The sequence below is a fragment of the Hoplias malabaricus genome, chromosome 5, assembly GCF_029633855.1.
Source record: "Hoplias malabaricus isolate fHopMal1 chromosome 5, fHopMal1.hap1, whole genome shotgun sequence".
Taxonomy (NCBI): Eukaryota; Metazoa; Chordata; class Actinopteri; order Characiformes; family Erythrinidae; genus Hoplias; species Hoplias malabaricus.
Genome location: NC_089804.1, coordinates 19,516,194 through 19,529,822, shown reverse-complemented (window position 1 = coordinate 19,529,822; position 13,629 = coordinate 19,516,194). Strand labels below are relative to the sequence as shown.

Here is a 13,629-nt window from a genome sequence, read left to right as displayed (position 1 = left end):
TTTCTCCACGTTTACACGTCCAGTCCTTCATGCTTAGGAACTGACAGGGAACCACTGCCTGATATTGATCACACCTCACACCCAGGTGATCACAATAAATAATCAATAACACTGGATTTGGGGTTGAGTGCTTCATCTTCTGCTTCCAAAGCTGTGGCTCACACAGAAAAGAGCTGCTAGCTCAGTGCAACTGCCCATTCCACCTTAAACGGCCTAGAATGGGAACCCAAACACCAGTTAAGGTGGAATGGTAAATCTGAAAGAGACATGTACCTTTAAAGCAATTCTATGAACTTAAAGATACAGATAAAACGGAGCTGAATTCACTAGCTTCTTACTGGTATATTCCAGTCCACCTTAAAGTTGCAGTAGCTGCATTTGTAGGGTAGTGATTTGATGACTTAAGTGTATGTAATCTTGAAAATGTAAACGTGGGAGATCTTAACACTAAACCTAAGAAATTATGTGTTTAAATGCAGATTTAAAATTGATTTCCCCAAATTAGCCAAACATTCCAGTTTTTACTTTACATTTCTTTTCTGACTTAGTTTTTAAAGTGAAACTAACACAAGTTGGGAGCTTGTCCTTTTCGATTACACAAAATACAGAATACACACGGATAACTTTAACATGTATCCACATATTAAAGCCGGGTGGATGTTATAATGATGTACAGTAATTAAATATGTTTTATACTCCATCATGAGCTTCCACTTTATAATTTGGGGAAACAGAGCATTATGTAAACCATGTCCATTATCTAATACGAGGATATCACAATATTACTAACAATAAAATAAAGGAAAGGGAATGAGAAACACAGACCTCGTGGGACCAGGCTTTTCTAGGTATTTAAAGTTAAAACAAAGAGTTCATGAGCGGAAAATGTAGTTATTATAAACTGGATTAGTTTTACAAAGGGATTCTTCAAGCATCAGGTTAAAATACACACTTTAAATACGTTAAATAAAACAGGATGTGTCCATTTTTAAACCCATTCTAATTTAAGTGAAGGCAGACACAAAATGGCACAAATACTGTTTACTAAAAAATGAGGAGAGCTTATAATAACGTTTAAAAAGCCATTTGTACCATATATGGTGTTGTGAAGGGCACTTATATAGTGTTTTATATCCCCTACACCTTCTTTACACTTCTAATTATCCACAAAATCAATAAAACTAAGAAACCCAACCCCTGCAGTCCTACTGTACCTACTGTATTATTTAAGGTGGACCGGAGAGATCTAGTGAGAAGCAGCTAGCTTCAGCTTCAGAGGAAGCGGTTAAAGAGCCTTCACTTACCTCTTTAAAGACAGAAGCCTTGGTCTGATATTCTGTAGATTTGTGTGAACTTTAGTCTTCTCCAACACTTTAAAATAAGCCGTGTTTTACTGCGCTGAAGTCCAGACAGAGGCTCCTAGCTTGTGGTGGCGAGAGGGAGACGTCCAGTAGACGGTGGCCTGGATTGGATTTCATTATAAATTTCGTACATTATTTACGTATTAAATGAAACGACTGGCTAGATAAGTGCTTAAAATACAGATAAATAACGCTATCAACTTCACAATAAGCCTGGAACATAGGAGATGGAGTTATCGCTATCTGTCGTAACACAATGCTGTGCTGTTGTTGGCTTTTAACGTTATCTCGAATCCAGTCTTACAGTAAAGGCCAAAATACGGGCGGTAAGTTAAATATCAATCCAAACAGAGAATAACTAACATGCCTTCACAGTCCTTCACAGTCCTCTTCAGTCCCAAAGAAGGTCATGTAATGTTATATATTTCCCAAAGTCACAGCTACAGCTCCAGAATGTTTTTCTTCCACCTTAAACACAGTAACGTTTATTTCATGCGGATGCTTCTATGATTCTCTAGACTTCCTTCATGAAAGCTGGGGCTGGATCTCTCCTCTCGGCAAATAAACTGTAAATAAACAACAATTTGTAAGTAAACACGTCCCCGACGACCGATGAAAGCCGTTACGGTGTTAATATTCTCCGTCGTCCCTCAGAAAATCAGCCCCGAGCAGCAGCAGCGTCCAGCGGGTTGGGTTTACTTCAGCTCTCTCTCACTCTCTCTCTCACTCTCTCTCTCTATCTGTTCATTCTCACTCACTCTGTCTCTCTCTCTCACTCACTCTCTCTCTGTTCATTCTCATTCTCTCTCTCTCCCGGTCACATTCTCTTAACTATAGAAATATTACTATGAATAAAAACAGTATTAATAACAAGGAATAACAAAACAGCAATATTAAGAATGCCAATGCAATTAATATAATTAGAAAATAATATAAAACCCAGCAAGAGTGCTGTCGTCACAATTTTAAACATTTTTCCTTATTCCCCAATAATATTTATTTCTCTAAAACATTTATCCTGATTTTTTCAAGATAAAAGCAATTTCTCAACAGTGCTTTTACTTCAGAAAATATCTCAAACAGAGCGCCCCCTGTCCCGATTTTTACTTCTGGGTCCTTTCAGTGACGTCACGAAAATGTGCACTTCTAACGGCAGTTTAAGACACATTAGGATCGAGCCTCGTTGTGCGGCGCTATTATAACGGCCGATAGAGGGCGGCAGAGAGCGGGTCTGAGAAAGAGGCGTCTCCGAGAGAAGAAGAAGAGGAAAACAAAGCTGAGGGTGGGGGGCCGGTTTATCGTGGAAACGGAGACACAACAAAATACCACCTTAAGCATTTACAAACTCCACCTTAAACATTAACAAACACCATCTCCTGCTCAACAGCCCCGGAGCTCGATGTCTGCAGCGCTGAAGGATGAATCTGGGGTGAGTTTTTGGGTGTATTTACTAAGTGGCTTCTTATTCTAATGTTCAATTCCACCTTAAATCCTGGAGCAAGTTACATTCAACAGTCGCACTGTTTAAGGTGGAACTGAATGTCCCAGTATGAAGACGTTTTCAGAACAACTCATTAATTGCTGCAATGAACCAGAACTGTTCTTATGACTGAGTTCAGTCAAATCCACAAAAACATTCGAGCCCTAATCAAACCGTTGAGGTACTTGAGCTGTGTATTGTCAGGGAGCTGGACACCTGCTCAGGTGTATTACACCTGTCTTGTGTTTCAGGGATGGTCTGAAGTTTGAGCTCGAGAATGGGAAGCCCAAGCTCGTGGTGGCCAGCTGTGGTAAGTTCATGGCAAGTTTATTCACTTCACTCCATCCACCAGCCATAACGTTAAAGCCACATCCTTGTTCCTTCACTTCTACTTCTGTTGTTCTGCATACTTTGTTAGTCCCCTTTCCTGTTCTTCAGTGGTCCCCCACAGAGCAGGCTCCATGTGGTGGCGCTGCAGTGACTGACGTGGTGGTGTTGTGTTAGTGTGTGTTGTGCTGGTGTAGAGTGGATCAGACACAGCAGTGCTGCTGGAGTTTTTAAACCCCTCAGTGCCACTGCTGGACTGAGAATAGTCCACCGACCAAAAACATCCAGCCGACAGCGTCCTGTGCACAGGGTCTTATGGGCAGTGTTCTGTGGGGGTCCTGACCCTTGGGGTACAGGGTGTGTGTGTGTGTGTTTGTGTGCATGTAATGATTTAATGTACTGTAATTAAATTGTGACTTACTTTCTGTGAATTTTCCAGATGAGTCTAAATCTTGGAGTAAAGTGGGACAGTATCAGGTAGGTGTAGCTTAGTGTGTGAATTACACAGATATCACACACCGTGTCTGTCTCTACAGTGAACTACATCAGTCATAAACTACACTGTACACACACAGCTCCTCTCTCCCTCTACAGTGAACTACGTCAGTCACAAACTACACTGTACACACACAGCTCCTCTCTCCCTCTACAGTGAACTACGTCAGTCACAAACTACACTGTACACACACAGCTCCTCTCTCCCTCTACAGTGAACTACGTGAGTCACAAACTACACTGTACACACACAGACAGCACTAGAGTTCAGATTCACACAGATGAATAAATAGAAATAATGTGTGTTAGAAATATATACTGCACTGTTAACATCTATAGTCAGTCGTTTCAGGATGTGTGTAGTGCACTACAGAGGGAGCATGGAGTGATAACCTCTGGGTTAATCTCAGGCTTTTTGGTTTTTTGATGTCTCTCTTTAAGAGGTGCTATGCCCCCTACTGGACATGCATGAGAATGCAGCCATTTTCATATTCACCTGGACGGGGGGTATCTCAGTTTTATAAAAACTAACAGATCCTCACGAGCCCCAAAGTGACATTTCTGACCTTCAGTTGAATCATTAAACCTGGCTGTTAAAATTTGTGGAATGCAAATTTGCATCAGCTGTATAAAGGCACTGAAATTGTGTTTGTGCTAAAAACAGGTACCGCAAAGAACCAAGACACAGAAGAGCACTGCCCACGTAAAACACAGTCTTAAAGAACCTGAAAAACCCCAGAGGGACAGAAAGGTGGACCACCCTGTAGAGAAGGGGACTGTCCTCATTCGCAAAAAAACCAAGGTCAGGGTCAACAAAGAGCACAGTGATGTCATCGGGGTGGGCAGGGTGCGGTCAGAGAGCAAAACCAAAACAACAGACGATTCCTCTAAAGTCACAGAGAAGATGGTGAAGGAGAGCTTGGTGTGTTTAACCCAGGAGCAGCTTCAGCAGATCCTCACCACCATCAAAGCCTCGGGGAAAAACGAACAGGACGAGACAAGCACAGACTTTAATAATGGTGAGTTTGGTCCATTGTTTGGCCACAGTGTTTACATCATGGTTTGTAGTATAAATGTGGTCCTCACTTTGCTGCTGTAACAGCTTTAACTGTTCTGTGGGAGGTTTCTAGTAGATCCCCTCTGTTTTGTCATAAGAGCATTCATTCTTGTCTAGCAGTGGTCATTCTAATTAATTTTAGAGGTGTTGGATAGCTTTGAGGCTGGGGATCTGTGCTGTCCAGTCCTTCCTCTCTCCCACAAGCTGGAAGCACACAGTTCTCCTGGTCTCTTTTGCTCCAGAGACCAAAGGTGCTGAGCTTTCACCTCCTCCTGGCGCTTGACCATCTCTTATTGCTGTATTGCTGTGGTTTAGACTTCCCCTTTTCGACACACCTGCCAGGGTCCGTCTGTGGATATTGTACAGCTGTGTTTTAGATTTTAAGAACTGATAGCAAAGGGTATTGAAAAAATATTTGGCCATGAAGTGAGCATTATTACTTACTACTTATACACTTACATATGTACTGAGGCTGGGCGTCGCTGACCGTATCTGACTCTAACAGGAGAAGTCCCGGCTGCTACAAAAGAGGACGGTTCTTCAAGCGAAGCGATGTGTAGTGGAGCTCCTGAGCTTCTCTTCGACAGCAGCAATCACAGACATCGAAACTCACAAGGAAAAGGAAACAGTGAGAAGTAAGAAATAATACATGAAGTACCATTCCTTTTAAAGCAATAAATGAATTTGTCGCATTGTATTTAAGACCCTTGCAACATCCTAATAATCAAAACCCATGATTTAATCCAGTCAAGTTCACTCTCACAACATCACAGTTCAGCTGTGAACACCTTCCTAACTCTGAAATCTTTTTGGTTTGCCAGGAATCTTCATTAATTCCTCCATTTATTCTGAAACACAGTAAACTTTGAAGCAGACTGTCGTTGAATAAAACAAATTACATGCATCTGTCATTTTCTGTTCACAGAAACAGGACACCAGCGGATTCGTCGGCGTCAGGCCTGTTTGGCACTTTAGGAGAAAGAGAGCGAGAGCGAGACGCGCTGGAGGCCAAAAGGGCACAGTGGAGGAGAGAGCTTGGTATTAAATCTGAGGGAGAGTGATTGCACAATCAATATTAGAAGCCTTTGTGTGGAGACTGACAGCTCATTAAACATTGATCACGGTGTAGAAAAGTTGGGAGGTGACAGAGATGGATGAGTTGTGTATGTTGGGTTTCTCTGGGTTGACTTGGTTCAATCTGGGTTTTCTGTTCGTCTGCAGATGAGCAGATGGCCCTTAAAAAGCAGCAGAAAGTGAACACGGAGGTTGTGCCGCAGAGTGAGCCTCCTGCTGGACACAGATCCAATGACCATCCTGTGGAGGTAAAACTAAATGACTGTTGATGGTGTATTACTGGACAGTGCTGTACAATTCTTGCACTGCACTTGAGATGGCCCAACAACGTTGGCTTCCAGTGGGAAGCTTCTGTTTCCTATTTCGTTTTCACGAAAGATCTAATGCAATTATTTACATTTTTAATGCTGTAGGTTCAAGATGAGAGAACAACGGACAACAAACACAGCAGACCAGCGGCTTCTCAGACACACAGCAACCAGAAGACTCTCCCCTCGGCCACCCGCTCTGCCTTTGTGCTGGGGGTAACCTTTGTTTTACGTTTAGTTATGATGTGTGAACTACATTTAAAGAAAGGCTAATCATGAATATAAACGCTGATAAAAAGAATTAAACCATTTTAATTTTTAAGCAATGGCCTGAAGGTTAAAGAAGTGAGCTTCGTGGCTAAAATGTTTCTAGTTCAGTCTTTTGGACTGGAGGGAAATATGGCAGAGAGTGTGGAGGAATAGCACTATCTGCTCCCTCAGCATCCACAGCTGAAGTGCTTTTGAGCAAGGCACGGTACCCTCAACAGCTTTGTTTCAACGTAGGAAGCCACCCCACAGGACCATGCCTTCAGCGAGGAGAAAAAGGAGCAGCAGAGGCGCTGGCTGCTGGACTTGGAGCAGCAGAGAGAGGAGGCCCTGCTCCGGAGGAGGCTGGAGAAACAGATCCAGAACCAGGTAAAAACCTCAAAATCAGAATCGCTGATTTTTCATGGAAATTGCTAATAATGTCCATGTCAAACGTATTTTTAATGTCAGAGCAAAATCAGTTTTAAAGAACGCGATTTAAAGGATGTATCTGCCCTGCTTTTGACCCAACAATGACGATACACTTCAGGAGAATTTTGCAATTGTGTTCTCAGACTGAAGACCACGAGCGCTGGGCCATGCACTTTGACTCTTTCCAGAGACGTCTTCCCTTGCAGCCGCCCACAGTTTCAGCCTCGGACCGAAGAGAGCCAGAGGTGATCAGTTCCCTTTCAAACCACCGCTCACCCTCAGGAGCTCTGTCCACTGCCTGGGAGGCCATGAGCACATGCGGAGGGGACAGCATGGGGAGAGCCAGTGTGGACACCACTCAGGGCTTTCAGCAGAAATCCAGGTTGGTTGTTGTAAGAGTGAGAGCCCGAGATGCACAAAGGGGAACACTGTTAAACACTCTGTCTTCTTTTCAGTTACCTGCGCACCATGACGGCTCTGCTGGACCCAGCCCAGATAGAGGAGAGGGAGAGGAAGCGCATCAAACAGCTGGAGCATCAGGTAGGAGTCAGGGAGTGGGTGTCTGGTTCTTCATGTTAATCCAAGGAGCATAGGCTAAGGCCCCGTCCACATGGATCCATACTTCCTATGTAGTGCAAGTCCTGAAATGACTGAATTTAGTTTGAGTTTCAGACAGAGACAGACGCACTGTGTTACATTCGTCCACACGAGATGAGAACAGTGACAATGGTATTTTCAAAAATCTCCACCTTGGAGAGTACTTTTGACCTCAGTTTTCAGTCAGTGACATTTTCATGTGGAAGGGAAGTACAAAACACAGGAAAAAAACTCCCTGGACGGGGCGCCAGTCCTTCACAGTGCTACACACACTCACACATTCACACCTACGGACACTTTTGAGTCTCTAATCCACCTACCAACGTGTGTTTTGGGAGCGTGGGCGAACACACCACACTCCTCACAGACAGTCACCCGGAGGAAACCCACGCAGACACAGGGAGAACACGCCACACTCCTCACAGACAGTCACCCGGAGGAAACCCACGCAGACACAGGGAGAACACGCCACACTCCTCACAGACAGTCACCTGGAGTGGGACTCGAACCCACAACCTCCAGGACCCTGGAGCTGTGACAGAGACACTCCCTGCTGCGCCCACACTTCACGCAGATCTGAAATATAATTTGGACCAAAGTAGGTTTTTTATTTTTATTTTTTTTAATTGAGAAACAATTACTGTAATTATAATTTCGCCTTCTGCTTGTGCAGCGTGCCATCGAGGCACAGGTGGAGGAGCGGAGGCGTCAGAAAGAGAAAGAAAACGCAGTGCGCCAGGCGTTGGAGCAGGAGGAAGAGAGGAGAGTGGCGAGAGAGAGGGAGCTCCTCCAGCAGCAGTTCCTCAACGACACAGAACGCCAGAGACAAAAAGAGGTGAACGCAAAAGGGGAAATGTTATTCACTTTTAAAATGTGCACATACTTTCACAGTATTTCTGTCTGAAATGAAGGTGAATACAGGGAAATCCATACAGCTTCGTACTTATTCTTCTTGATTATTCTGTGATGACGATAGGAACCACAAGCAAGATTTATGACCTAGATCACTTACAGATGATGTTCTAGATTTTAATCAAAACACACCATGTGCTGCTCTGCAGTCGGTTTGCTCTGGAAACCGCTCTAATGTGTTTACGAAGCCCCTGTGTCTGTAAATGGGTAAAAAAACAAAGTGTCTGGGTCCGGTGCTAGGCTTTCTCTCTCTCTGCTCATGGCAGAGAAACGCCATCTGGAGGTTTTTAGACAACGGAGAGACTCCAAACACTGAAAAGCACCAACCGAGATGAGGATGTTGCTCTGTATCTGCTGCATTGAAACAGCAAAAATAAGTCAGTGTTACCCCCCTATGGAGCAGGAATAGAGCAACATCCTCATCTCGGTTGGTGCTTTTCAGCGTTTGGAGTCTCTCCGTTGTCTAAAAACCTCCAGATGGCGTTTCTCTGCTGTGAGCAGAGGGAGAGAAAGAGAGAAAGCAGATTCGTTTATAGACACTGTTTTTGAGCACACACTAATGACTTGAGAGCAGCAAACGGTAAGGAAACATCTTCAGAATTTTATAAAAAGTGTTTTTTGATTACAATCGTGAACTATGCCTTTAAGGTGGAAATGTCTCCAAACTCAGGAGACAGCTAACTGTGCTACAAAACTAAACACCTCGAGTTACAAATGAGTTTCTGTGGGAATTCAAACAGTGAATAAAAATAGATGAGTTACACTTCAGCCACACAGTTGTTTTTCTTCTGAAATACACCGTTCCACTTTAATAGACGCAGAGCTTCTGAACATAAACAAACAAGAGAGAACTGCGTTTACCCACAATCACAGACGTCCCCTTTAAGCCCAGATTTGTGGAGCGTGCAGTAGGAATGTAACTCTCTTATTTTTGGGGCCCTTGGATTTGAGACTTATGTTTTCTGGCTAAACAAAGAAACCCCTGCTTTGTGGAACACCCTCCAAATCCTCGTCTCGGAGCTAAAATAAAATAAATGAATATAAGAAGCTGTTAAGTACGTTGCATGTCTCGGATGTCTGGTTCCTATCACCACGTCCTCTCAGTTCTGGCTGTGCACGGTTCTCCTCGGGGGAGCAGTGCATGGTTACAGTTCCACAGTTCCACAGCTCCTCAGCGGCCGGTGTTGGAAATCTCCTGTGGGTTGTGTTTCAGGAATTCAAGTCACGCAAATCCGAGGAGCTGTATCTGAGCATTCAGAGAGCTCAGGAAGAGGCTCAGAAAGACAGACAGCTGCAGAGGATCAGGGAGCTGGCCAAGAAAGGCCATGACGTTTCGAACCTGCTGAAAAGTCTGGAGTGCGAGTCCATCTCACACGGTACAGTCTCAGAACCCTTTATTCAGGATGAAGTCTTTGCTCTGATGTAAAATATAAACTTTAGGTGTGATTTTCTCCAATTATTTCAGCTCAGAGAGGTCAGAGCGCCGGGTGTGTGGCAGAAAGAGGCACAGCACAAAGAGTGGACACTTCTCACACTACAAGAAAGGACACAGCAGTTCAGACTGGTAAATACTCTGTAGTTCTACAATTAGACTGTTGTCCATCTGTATACTTTCTGTTTCCCCCTGTTCCTCAGCGCTCAGGACCCCCACAGAGCAGGTGTGATGTGGTGGTGGATCATTCTCAGCGCTGCAGTGACACTGACGTGGTGGTGGTGTGTTGTGCTGGTGTAGAGTAGATCAGACACAGCAGTGCTGCTGGAGTTTTTAAACCCTGTGTCCACTCTCTGTCCACTCTGTAAGACACTCCTCCCTCGTTGGTCCACCTTGTAGATGTAAAGTCAGAGACAGTAGCTCATCTGTCGCTGCACAGTGTGTGTCGCTCGTACTCTAGTCCTTCATCGGTGACACAGGACGCTGTCGGCTGGATGTTTTTGGTCGGTGGACTGTTCTCAGTCCAGACACTGAGGGGTTTAAAAACTCCAGCAGCACTGTTGTCTGATCCACTCTACACCAGCACAACACACACTAACACACCACCACCACGTCAGTGTCACTGCAGCGCTGAGAATGATCCACCACCACATCACACCTGCTCTGTGGGGGTCCTGAGCGCTGAGGAACAGGCGGAAAGGGGGCGATACAGGGCTTTGCCTCAGTTCCACAGTGTCCTTGTTTATTGTGACACTAGGATTTCTTTTGTCCTTTTTCAAACCTTTCTATGACGACTAACTCCCGCTCTACCGTTACTCCTCGGCAGACGTCAGTGAAGTAAGTCCACCTGTGAACAACTTTACTGTTACTACCAGCCACCACCATCAAACTCCAGCTGTTCCAGGCGAGTACAAGTCTCCTCCCAATGTGAAAAGATCCCGACGTGATGCGAGGCTGGCTGAAAGGAACGGCGGAAAAGAGAACGTCTTCATGGCACTCAGAGAAGCGGACCCTTACGAGGCTTACGCGAGGACAGATAGACCTTCTGCTCAGCAGCCTGCGAGGAAGCCCGAGTGGAACACACAGAAACCCAGCAAACCGTTCATCCCCGCGTCAGAACGCTACCCCCAAGGCCTCCAGAGACACAGGCAGGAGAGCAGGATGCGCCGGCAGATGGAGCTCATGACATTAGTGGAGAGGAACACGTTCTCCAGGACCCCTCAGCAAGACCCTCCTCCAGACGCTGTAGCCTCGACTCAGCGGAACGTCAGGGAGGTGGGCTCAGTGCGGTGCCGGGGGGATCATGGTCAGGAATTTGACTGCATGCTCTTCTGTGTTGTTAACATCGTCATGTCACTTTTTTTCAGGGAGTGGATTCACAGAGAAGACCACCCACCGCTACCACTCAGAGGTACACAGATAAACATTGACAGTCTGAATTTCTCCACCTGTGGGGTACAGCTAGACTCCGCCCTCTGCTTCTCTGTAAAGATGCTCGGATACTGTGCATTCTTTCATTACATTAGACTACTGTCATTCTCTATTCTGTGGGTTACCGTCTAATACGCTCTGCCCTCTTCAAATTCACATTCAAGACTCTTAGCACATACTAAGAAACCTGCCCCTACCTCTGACTGTCTGTGAGGAGTGTGGTGTGTTCTCCCTGTGTCTGCGTGGGTTTCCTCCGGGTGACTGTCTGTGAGGATTGTGGTGTGTTCCCCGTGTCTGCGTGGGTTTACTCCGGGTGACTGTCTGTGAGGACTGTGGTGTGTTCTCCCTGTGTCTGCGTGGGTTTCCTCCGGGTGACTGTCTGTGAGGAGTGTGGTGTGTTTTCCCTGTGTCTGCGTGGGTTTCCTCCGGGTGACTGTCTGTGAGGATTGTGGTGTGTTCCCCGTGTCTGCGTGGGTTTACTCCGGGTGACTGTCTGTGAGGACTGTGGTGTGTTCTCCCTGTGTCTGCGTGGGTTTACTCCGGGTGACTGTCTGTGAGGACTGTGGTGTGTTCTCCCTGTGTCTGCGTGGGTTTCCTCCGGGTGACTGTCTGTGAGGAGTGTGGTGTTTCCTCCAGGTGACTGTCTGTGAGGAGTGTGGTGTGTTCTCCCTGTGTCTGTGTGGGATTCCTCCGGATGACTGTCTGTGAGGAGTGTGGTGTGGTCTCCCTGTGTCTGCGTGGGTTTCCTCCGGGTGACTGTCTGTGAGGAGTGTGGTGTGGTCTCCCTGTGTCTGCGTGGGTTTCCTCCGGGTGACTGTCTGTGAGGAGTGTGGTGTGGTCTCCCTGTGTGTAGGCTTAGACTGTGGTTCTAAAACCACCACCAGGTGGGATTTAAATAATATAGGAGCTCCAGAATGGTGCCGCAGTCTAAACACACTAGTGCCTCTAACAGTGTGCTGTAACAGTGTTTTACATCTTCCATACTATTGATAGTTTTATTAAAGCAACACGAGGTAGTTTTTACCAATTTCAATATCATTTGTGATGCTCCACTGAGATGTAAGAGGGAGAATAGAGCCTCTGCCATTGCTGTTCCAGGCTCAGCACTGCAGCAAATGCACTATATAAATCTAAAAATCACTCAGCAAATATAGGCAGAGCCCAGCAGCAAAAATACACAATGTTACAGTGTTCCTTTTAACGTTGTTGTCATCTCCCTCCAGCAGAGGGCAATCTCCACCCATCCCAGCCTTGAGGCACAGACTGCAGCAGGTCCCCCAGTCGTTGGCCCCTGAGAGAGAGGAGCCTCCAGCAAGCAGCGAGGAATGGCCCCCGTCTTCTGACTACGTTCCTTACGTCCGCACCGACGAGGTTTACCACCTGGACCCCCTCGCCCCCATCTCCAGACCCACCACGCACCAAGCCCCCAGCAGGACCCACGCAGGTACAGACATAAACACGAACTAATACAAATGAGACATAAATGAGAAATAAACTAGTCTCATGAGTGCAGCCTCTAACACAGCTTCTGATGATTAATTAGATGTGAACGGTAGCACACAGCCCCCTCCAGCGGTCCAGCGGGACCCTCTATTACACCCGGAGCTGCTGAAGAGCACCGAGAGGCAGCAGGCCATTCTCAAGGGGCTTTCTGAACTCAGACAGGTACGAACCACAGGCTCGCAGATGATTACACCCTTAACACACAATACACTGCATGGAAATGGGCTCCAAGTGTCGTGAGGTAGTGTGCAATATTGATTTAAACCAATTTTTTAAGTATATTTCTATTTAATGAACTAAAATAAACTACACTGACGTAGTCGTTCCCAAGGTTTTCTGGAGCATCCTCCTTTTGACTCACTCTAACACACACAGGCCCCTCTGTAATGTCCTGACCTCAGTGTGGAGTCAGAGTTACACACCTACCTCACACCCCTCCCGCAGTCTGTGACAGTGACGATGCTTTGTTTCAGGGTCTGTTGCAGAAACAGAGGGAACTGGAGAGCTGCTTTAACCCTGTGCTGCAGGGACACAGCAGGAACCCGTCCCCAGCGTTCCAGCCCCTGTGAGGGTCCTTCTCCGCGGAGAGTGATCACCCTTGGGCCGCAGCACTTTACTCCACTCCTTTATTACAACTGTCACTGAAAACAGGAGCGGGATTTTAAAGGTTTGTGTTCAGGTGCGGAACAGGTTCTGGTCACAGACCACACGTTCCAGTATTCCCAGTAAACCCCAGCCATTCCTTTATGTCGCTCTGTGATGTATTGAATGTATTGAGGTGGTTGATGAGGGGTTGTTTTAACTGATTGTGGTGTTATTTATTGGGGTTGACTGTGTTCACACTTGAACTGAATCTGAGACGATGTGAATTTGATTTTGATCTTAATGTGAATTAAAGTATTTTGGAATTTCTCACATTTCTTGTGGACTTTTATTAGTAAAAGTGGTTTGACACTGTAGCTGTCTCCAAAGCA

General features: G+C 45.8%; 2 protein-coding genes across 4 annotated transcripts in view; one reads left to right on the top strand and one right to left on the bottom strand.

Moving 5' to 3' along the window:
* Positions 1 to 2,159, bottom strand: part of ip6k1 (inositol hexakisphosphate kinase 1) — a 35,739-nt gene extending 33,580 nt beyond the window's left edge. Inside the window, exons 1-2 of one of the 2 annotated variants that reach the window (XM_066670839.1) lie at positions 1,729 to 2,159; positions 1,305 to 1,462 (exon numbers count right to left, since the gene is read on the bottom strand). The gene's annotated coding sequence lies outside the window, so the exon portion shown is untranslated. Of the gene's footprint in view, positions 1 to 1,304 lie in introns of both variants that reach the window. The other variant, XM_066670838.1, reaches the window with a different exon arrangement.
* Positions 2,160 to 2,524: 365 nt separating this feature from the next.
* On the top strand, positions 2,525 to 13,528 carry ccdc66 (coiled-coil domain containing 66). Of its 2 annotated transcripts, none has more exons than XM_066670837.1 (19): positions 2,525 to 2,790; positions 3,093 to 3,151; positions 3,608 to 3,645; positions 4,328 to 4,682; positions 5,226 to 5,355; positions 5,646 to 5,758; positions 5,942 to 6,042; positions 6,208 to 6,318; positions 6,607 to 6,738; positions 6,924 to 7,162; positions 7,236 to 7,320; positions 8,051 to 8,212; positions 9,503 to 9,665; positions 9,755 to 9,853; positions 10,548 to 10,996; positions 11,089 to 11,132; positions 12,379 to 12,596; positions 12,696 to 12,817; positions 13,129 to 13,528. In XM_066670837.1, exons 1-19 carry the CDS (start codon positions 2,780 to 2,782, stop codon positions 13,222 to 13,224), a joined length of 2,727 nt encoding a protein of 908 aa, XP_066526934.1. In that variant the 5' UTR covers positions 2,525 to 2,779; the 3' UTR covers positions 13,225 to 13,528. The 2 variants fall into 2 exon arrangements, with proteins under 2 accessions (XP_066526934.1, XP_066526932.1); XM_066670835.1 differs by having other exon boundaries at positions 2,533 to 2,790; positions 12,376 to 12,596; positions 13,129 to 13,527.
* The last annotated feature ends 101 nt before the right edge of the window (positions 13,529 to 13,629 follow it).